Raw genomic sequence first — 8,173 nt, forward strand, 5'->3', positions numbered from 1 at the left:
GGCCCACATTGAAATCAGTGTTTGTGTTTACACCATATGAAGGGACCACACAATTGATGGGCAGTTTAGACCTATCTATCTCTACACATAATTTTGAGTTTCTGCTGGCATAGCTCTCCGTGGCTGGTCTGGTTGTCGCCTGCTGGAGAAGGGTGGCTTTTGCCTCTCTCTCTTCTCCCAAACTCAGGCTCTTGATGCATTGCATCCCTCTGTATCTCTTGCCCTGTTAAAAAGAAAAAAGCACTGTAAGAAGGTCCTTCTCCAGCGGGGGGGGGGGGCACTTGTGGTGAAGGCGGGAAACAGACACGGAGGCTCATCACGGGGTTCATTATTAAACACTTTATTGTAAACAGCTTCCAACTCTAAAGGATCAAACGGATCTTGCAACAACCGATCATTCAACAAATGGTACTTCTTAGGACGAACAGTAGGAACCGCGGTTTGTTCGCCTAGAAGGGAGCTGGCCCAAACTTCTCCCTGTCTGTCATCTGACGCAAAGGCGCGCTCCTCAGTGCACACACCGTGCCGCAGCAAGGGTGGCGGGCCCAATCTCCCTCTAAAGGTTTCTTCTGATATTCTGGCCCGGGCCGGATCACACGTCTCCCTCCCCCAGGATAGTTCAGGGGGAAAACTGAAACCTTCCATTCCAGGGGCTCAATACCTCTGCCTTTGGCTCCCAGGAATGGTGGATCCGGCAGTAGTCCCCCTCCGGTCATCAGATTAGGGAACCCCGATGTTGCTCCAGACGCTTGACTTGGGTCGAGAATGGGCTCAGTCTGGACCCCTCGGTGTCTTGGTCTGTCCACGTTTAAGTCTGTCCAAGTTCTAAAGTCCCGCGCGCCTCCTCCTTCTTTTATCTCCTCCCACATAATTAGATCCACCTCCTCCCCTCCTTCTTCCACAAGACACACCTCTTCAGCCCTCTCAGACACCACCTCCGTTTGGTCCAGTTCTATCAGCACCCCTTCCACACATCCGCCTTCCTCTACATCTTCCTTTTTAACGGAGGACGGCACACTCTCTCGATCACCTTCACACGCCCCCCCTTCCGAGTGGGCCGTCCTCGACTCCAGTTCGGGCTCCCCTCTGTCCTGTCGAGAGAAATAGTCCGCATTAGAATGGGCTGTCCCCTTTTTATACTGCACTTGAAAAGAATAGGGTTGTAAGCTTAGATACCACCTGGTAAGTCTAGGGTTGGTATCCTTCATTCGGTTCAGCCACTGTAAAGGGGCATGATCCGTCACTAAAATGAAGGGAGCTCCTAACAAGTAGTATCTTAAGGCCTGAACGGACCATTTGACTGCCAGCGCCTCTTTTTCTATGGTGGCATACTTCCTCTCCCGGTCGCTCAACTTTTTACTCAGATACATTATGGGGTACTCTACCTCTTCCTTCTTCTGAGATAGTACTGCACCTAGGCCTCTGTCCGAAGCATCCGTTTGCAATATAAAGGGAATAGAAAAATCAGGAGCGAAGCGACTAGGCAAAGATGACAATACCCCTTTTAACTCCTCAAAGGCTTTCTGTTCCGGTGGACCCCAATCTATTCGGCTCTTCTTCCTTTTGCGGGTTAAGTCGGTGAGAGGGGCAGCTACTTCTGCAAAGTGTGGCACAAATTGCCTATAATAACCAGCCAGTCCTAGGAATTGTTGGACTTCTTTCTTATCCCGCGGAACTGTCCATGACACTACTTTGTCTACTTTGTCAGACACTGGTTGAATCTTTCCTCCCTCTATTCGGAACCCCAAAAACTTGACCCCCTTCCTGGCTACTTTGCACTTGGAAGGATTAACTTTTAGCCCGGCTTTCTCGATTTCCCTCAAGACTCTCCTAAGGTGGTCAATGTGTTCCTCCCAAGTTTTGCTGTATATCAAAATATCGTCAATGTAAGCACCCGCGAAATCCTTTACCGGTTCCAACACACGGCCCATAAGCCTCTGGAAAGTCGCGGCTGCTCCATGTAGCCCAAAGGGCATTTTTTTAAAATGGAACAGCCCCTTGGGGGTGACAAAGGCGGTTTTCTCCTGGTCTTCCTTCCTTACTGGAATTTGCCAGTAACCTTTAGTGAGGTCCAGCGAGGTCAGGTAGACGCCCCCCCAGCCTCTCCAAGAGGTCATCCACTTTTGGCATTGGGTAGGCATCAAATTTAGAAATTTCGTTAAGGCGCCTGAAATCAATACATACCCTAACTTGCCCATCTGGCTTAGGAACTAGTACTGGGTAGCTTCGCCAAGGGCTGCGGGATGGTTCTATGATGCCTAATTTTTCCATCTCTGCTACCTCAGCATTGATAGTATCTCTCAAATGATAGGGCCAGGTCCTATCCCCCATTCTAGCAACCATCCCCGGGGGTGTATGAATTTCATGCTGAATGAGATTCGTCTCTCCTGGTATGCCTGAAAATACCGTTTCGAATTCTTTTTCCAACCTCCTCACATCTAGTTGTTGGGCCTCTTCCAAAATTTCATCAACCTCTAACCTTAGGTCTTTACTTAGGCACATACTTACTTCGGGACCAAATTCCTCTCCTACTTCCCCCCACAGGGCTTCTCTTTCCTTCCATTCCTTCAACAAATTGACGTGAAAAATCCCATTCTTTTTGGTCTTATCCGGCATGTATATTTCATAATCCACCGCTCCTACCTTCCTAACCACTTCGTAGGGACCTTGCCACGTGGCAAATAGTTTAGCTTGTTCGGAATGCATCAATAGCAAGACTTTTTGGCCTGGGTGGAATTCTCTAACTTTTACCCTTTGGTCATACCTTCTTTTTTGTCCCTCTTGGGCGTTTCCCAAATGATCTTTGGCAATACTTAGAACAGTCCTCAAATGGTCCCTCATTTCCATCACATGCTGTACCGTGATCTGAGCATCATCTTGGCCCTCTTCCCATTTTTCCCTCACCAAATCCAGTATGCCCCTGGGATTCCATCCGTACATTAACTCGAAGGGAGAGAAGCCCGTAGATGCTTGTGGTACCTCCCTAATGGCGAACATTAAGGGTGCCACTAATACATGCCACCTTCTAGGTTTTTCCATAACCAGTTTCCTTAACATGCCTTTTAGTGTTTTATTAAAACGCTCCACTAAGCCATTGGTTTGTGGATGATAGACCGCGGTGTGAATAGGTTTGACTTCAAGTAAGCGCCACATCTCCTTCAGTGTAATACTCATAAAGTTGGTCGCTTGATCTGTTATGACTTCTTTAGGGAAGCCTAGTCTTGTAAATACCTGCATTAACTCTCGCGCGATTACCTTAGCCGTGGTGGACCTTAAGGGGATTGCCTCCGGGTATCGGGTGGCATAATCCACCAACACTAAAATGTGGGTATGACCTCCTGCTGATTTAACCAGAGGTCCTACTATGTCAAGGCCAATTCTTTGAAAAGGGTGATCCATGAGGGGCATTGGCATTAATTCAGCACCCTTTGCTGGGCGCTTTTGTGTTTTTTGACATTGTGGACAGGTGGCACAATACTCTCTAACTTCCTTTTCCATCTCTGGCCACCAAAACCTTTGCCTAATTCGTGCTTTCATTTTTTCCTCTGCCAAATGCCCAGCTAGGGGTACGTCATGGGCCAGTTCCATTACCTTACTTCGCCATTTCAGGGGTACCACCAGCTTCTTCCCCCCGTCTCCCTCCACCCTATACAACAATCCCCTATCCAACTCCCATCCCGTTTGCCCCTTCACCACAGTTCCCACCGGTTGAGCCGCTAGCAATGGTTCTTGAAGCGATGCATCGTCCTGCTGCATCAATTGCATCTGTTCCCGTGAGGCGCGCTGCAAAAAATCGGACTGGTCTTCAGCTTTCAACATTTCTCCCTGTAATCCCTCCTTGATCTTCCCCACATCTCTAGATCCGACCCAATCTCTTCCCAGCAGCATTTCCCTCGATAACCCCGGCACCACACCTATATTCATCCTTCGTTCTTCTGCCCCTACCCTCACAGTGGCCCATAATGTCTGATATTTCTTTACATCCCCATGTATGCAGCGAACAGTCAATCCCTCTTCTTTTTTCTGTCCCAAAAGGTCCCGTACTAACGTCTTGGCACATCCTGTGTCTATCAAAGCCTTTTTCTTTTCTCCATTCACCCAGGCTTCTACCTCCCACCTCTCCGATGAATCCACTTTAGGGGGGTAAGGTTTGTCATACAGCCCCACCCACGAACAGTCGGCCCCCGGGCAATTCCTCCTCACGTGGCCAGGGACCCCACAGGCGAAGCAGACAGGGCGCCCCTCTTTGTTCTCGCGTACCCCTGCTCCGGGAGTGTAAATAGGGCGCCCGTCCTTGCCCTCTCTCCATCCCGTCCCAGGAGCATAAATCCGCTGATCCACAGTTACCGGGCGCACAGGTTTAGATCCAAAGGGTTCGAACATCTTCCCTTTGAATTTCTGCGTTCCGCTTGGCTCTACTGCTGACCGCGTGCTTGAATTAGAAAACGAAAGCGAAGCCTCTCCACCGCGTGGTTTGCCTTTCTCCGCCCAGGGGGTGTTGCCTTCTTTCGCAGCCTCCTCTGTCATACTATAATCCTCCAATAAGGAAATTGCTTTCTCCAGCGTCTTCGGGTTGTTTCGTTGAATCCAGTTTTTCGCGCCAGCTCCTAACGTCTGTACTAGCTGCTCCATAACAATCAAATCCACTACCCGCTCGCCATCTTCTCCATTAGGTTTTAACCATCTCAACGCGTTTGCCCTCATCCGTTGCGCCACTGTGTGGGGGTGGGAACCCGGCTTCCATTTTAGATCTCTCAGTCTTTTCCGATACGTTTCTTCAGTCAAATTCAATGTTCGAAGTATAGCCCTCTTTACTGACTCATATTGGGAGGCCTCTTGTGTGCTCAAAGTATCCACCACTTCCTGCAACAGCCCCGTAAGGCATGGAATCAAAATAAGGGTCCATTGTTCTCTCGGCCACCCAGCTGCTACAGCCACTCTCTCAAAGGTATGCAAATAGGCCTCAGGATCATCAGAGCTTGTCATCTTTTGCATACGAATGGGGGCAGGCCCTGCTATCAAGCCCCCCCTTACTGCTGCCGCCGGTCTCTCCGTTCTCTCTTCCTCTGGCCCTTGCCGCCTTATCTGTCTCGCGATCAGCGTTTGTTGTTCAACCAGATTTTCTATTAACTTCGCCTGCCGGTCCATAGTCTCTTTTAGTCCCAGCCATTCTTCCTTTCCCGCCTTCGGTACCGCCCCCGCCCCACGTTGGGCGCCAGTGTAAGAAGGTCCTTCTCCAGCGGGGGGGGCACTTGTGGTGAAGGCGGGAAACAGACACGGAGGCTCATCACGGGGTTCATTATTAAACACTTTATTGTAAACAGCTTCCAACTCTAAAGGATCAAACGGATCTTGCAACAACCGATCATTCAACAAATGGTACTTCTTAGGACGAACAGTAGGAACCGCGGTTTGTTCGCCTAGAAGGGAGCTGGCCCAAACTTCTCCCTGTCTGTCATCTGACGCAAAGGCGCGCTCCTCAGTGCACACACCGTGCCGCAGCAAGGGTGGCGGGCCCAATCTCCCTCTAAAGGTTTCTTCTGATATTCTGGCCCGGGCCGGATCACACGTCTCCCTCCCCCAGGATAGTTCAGGGGGAAAACTGAAACCTTCCATTCCAGGGGCTCAATACCTCTGCCTTTGGCTCCCAGGAATGGTGGATCCGGCAGTAGTCCCCCTCCGGTCATCAGATTAGGGAACCCCGATGTTGCTCCAGACGCTTGACTTGGGTCGAGAATGGGCTCAGTCTGGACCCCTCGGTGTCTTGGTCTGTCCACGTTTAAGTCTGTCCAAGTTCTAAAGTCCCGCGCGCCTCCTCCTTCTTTTATCTCCTCCCACATAATTAGATCCACCTCCTCCCCTCCTTCTTCCACAAGACACACCTCTTCAGCCCTCTCAGACACCACCTCCGTTTGGTCCAGTTCTATCAGCACCCCTTCCACACATCCGCCTTCCTCTACATCTTCCTTTTTAACGGAGGACGGCACACTCTCTCGATCACCTTCACAAGCACCCTTCTCCCCTTTAAAATAAGAATGATAAACAAGATACATTGGTGGCATTTTGTATACCATGCTAGATAGATACATTGCTGTTTTGCTTTTCGCTTACTTTATTTAACAAAAATAAAAGTTGCCAAAGCTCAATAAACGATGGCCTTGGGAAAAAGCAGGCATGGGGCGGGAAGGGGAGAGTCATTAATTGAAAGGGGACTGTAACGGAACCCAAAGTATGACGTCATTCCTGCATGTCAATCAGGATGGAGCAGGAGGGGCGGAGTCAGAATGACAGTTGGAACAGCTGGGTGAGACAGTTACGGGTTGGAATCAGAGAGGGAGAGAGGTTCAGGCATAGTTAGGGACCAGAAGTTATTAAGAGAGTGCTAGGATTTAGGAATAGCAAAAAGGGTTAAGGAAGGGAATTGAAAGAGTTAAAATATAGTGAACAAGCAGGAATGAATGCCTAAGTATAACAAGAGAAATATTGACATGATCTGATATACGTTAACACCTGATTTATTATATATGAACATATGAAACAGTTATATTTGATCCTCCTTATGATTTGTTCAATAATAAAAGAATATTTATTTAAAACCCTTGATTCCTGAAATTGTATGACCCTTTGGGGTGACAGCTCCTGAGTGTGTGGGATTTGATTTGGTATTAGTATAATACCTGGTGGCAGCGAAAAGGGCGTATTTACCTTTGTGGAGCCCAGAGGTATAAAGGGCACAAAGGGGGATCGCCACAGGGACAAATTAGAGTGCTCCAAAGACTCCTGAGAGATAAAATAGATCACGCTAAAGATACAAACCTTTTGAGCACAAACCAGACCGCTCCACCTTCCCCAGTCTGGACAGGTCCTTAGTTAAACCCCACTAGCCCCTGTTGCTCTCAGTCCTCGGCCAGGCCTGAGTTCACCTCCCCGGGTCCCCCCACCAGTGTTTCCAGTCTGGATCTGGGGTCTAGTTTGCTGCACTAATCCAAGCCAGCTAAGGTCCTTTTAGGGCGGGCCAGCCGTGCAGGGCTGGGGCAGGTCCCTGAGTCCCAGCAGTTCATCTCGCCACCTCTGGCATATCTGCTGCAGCTGCTCATTCGGACACTTCCTCTGCCAGTGCTGCTGCTGGGCTGGGTTTGGGCAGGTGTACCAGGGCTTGGCCAGGCACCTGTGCTGTTGTTGTAAGGGCCCAGGTGGGATGGCTGCTGGTGCTTTCCTCTCAGGCCATTTGCCCCATTTGCCTGGGCAGGGGTCCTGCAGCAGCCATGGCTGGTTCTTGCCATGGTGCAGAAGATGGGAGGTGGCTCCTCTGAGGCTTCCATCTAGTTCTCTCTCTCCATGTTTGTTGAAGGTGATTAGTCCCCTCCTTTCCCCATCCAAGCCTTGCCAGCCCCTTCCTGGCCTCCCCACCACCCTTCGGGTGCAGCTCATCTGCCTTGTCACTCTGACCTGAGGCCCCTTCTGTGTGCCTTCAAGCCACCCTGCTCCCAGGTTCTAGATGAAGTCCACCAGGGAGGCATGAGTCCCAGGCAGACAGCTCCTCTATAAGGATGTCACATGAGGAGAAAGACTGTTTTCCACCTATCTGGCAACAGGTTTAAAGAAAGACTTGAAGAAGAAGAAGGAGAAGGAGAAATAAGAAGAAGAAAGAAGAAGAAGGGACCTGCACAGGCTGAGGATTTTGGCAGTGCAAAAACGGCTACACGTGTGCAATGCCTGGATCCATTTGCGGGGGGTGGGGGGACACTCTGTGAAGTCAAGCAGAAGATGAAGCCTCTAAACCAGGGGTCAGGGAACTTTCTTACCTTTTACCCCCCCAAAAAAATTTATATAAGCCAACATTACCCCCTTGATTTGAAAGGAAGGAAATGATACAGTATTTGAATTCAAAATGTTATTGAATCTATTCAAAATTACTGTGAAAGCGTCAATTTACTTGAAAACTTCATGTTTTGGAGAAATGATGTTGCTTCATCTTGGATAGAAGAGCATCAATACTGGGGCATTTTGATGTCAGAGCAATATGGATACAGTCTTCAGGGTCCAATCAATTTCTCTGCTTTGTTTTCATGTTTGTAAGAATGGAAAATCCTTGTTCACAAAGGTAGGTTGTTGCAAAAGGCAGCAACCTTTTGACTGACTCCTCATGTGCAATTTTGAATGCCTTTGCAGA

The 8,173-nt window shown here is 49.3% G+C and overlaps 1 protein-coding gene across 1 annotated transcript; it reads right to left on the bottom strand.

Moving 5' to 3' along the window:
• Positions 1-324: 324 nt before the first annotated feature.
• Positions 325-6,002, bottom strand: LOC140703120 (uncharacterized). The gene is made up of 2 exons (XM_072985864.2): positions 3,706-6,002; positions 325-1,091 (listed from the first exon to the last, which is right to left on the bottom strand). The coding sequence occupies exons 1-2, from the start codon at positions 5,614-5,616 to the stop codon at positions 450-452; spliced, it is 2,553 nt and encodes an 850-aa protein (XP_072841965.2). The 5' UTR covers positions 5,617-6,002; the 3' UTR covers positions 325-449.
• Between the last annotated feature and the right edge of the window lie 2,171 nt (positions 6,003-8,173).

Source organism: Pogona vitticeps, chromosome 1 (genome assembly GCF_051106095.1).
Source record: "Pogona vitticeps strain Pit_001003342236 chromosome 1, PviZW2.1, whole genome shotgun sequence".
Lineage (NCBI taxonomy): Eukaryota > Metazoa > Chordata > Lepidosauria > Squamata > Agamidae > Pogona > Pogona vitticeps.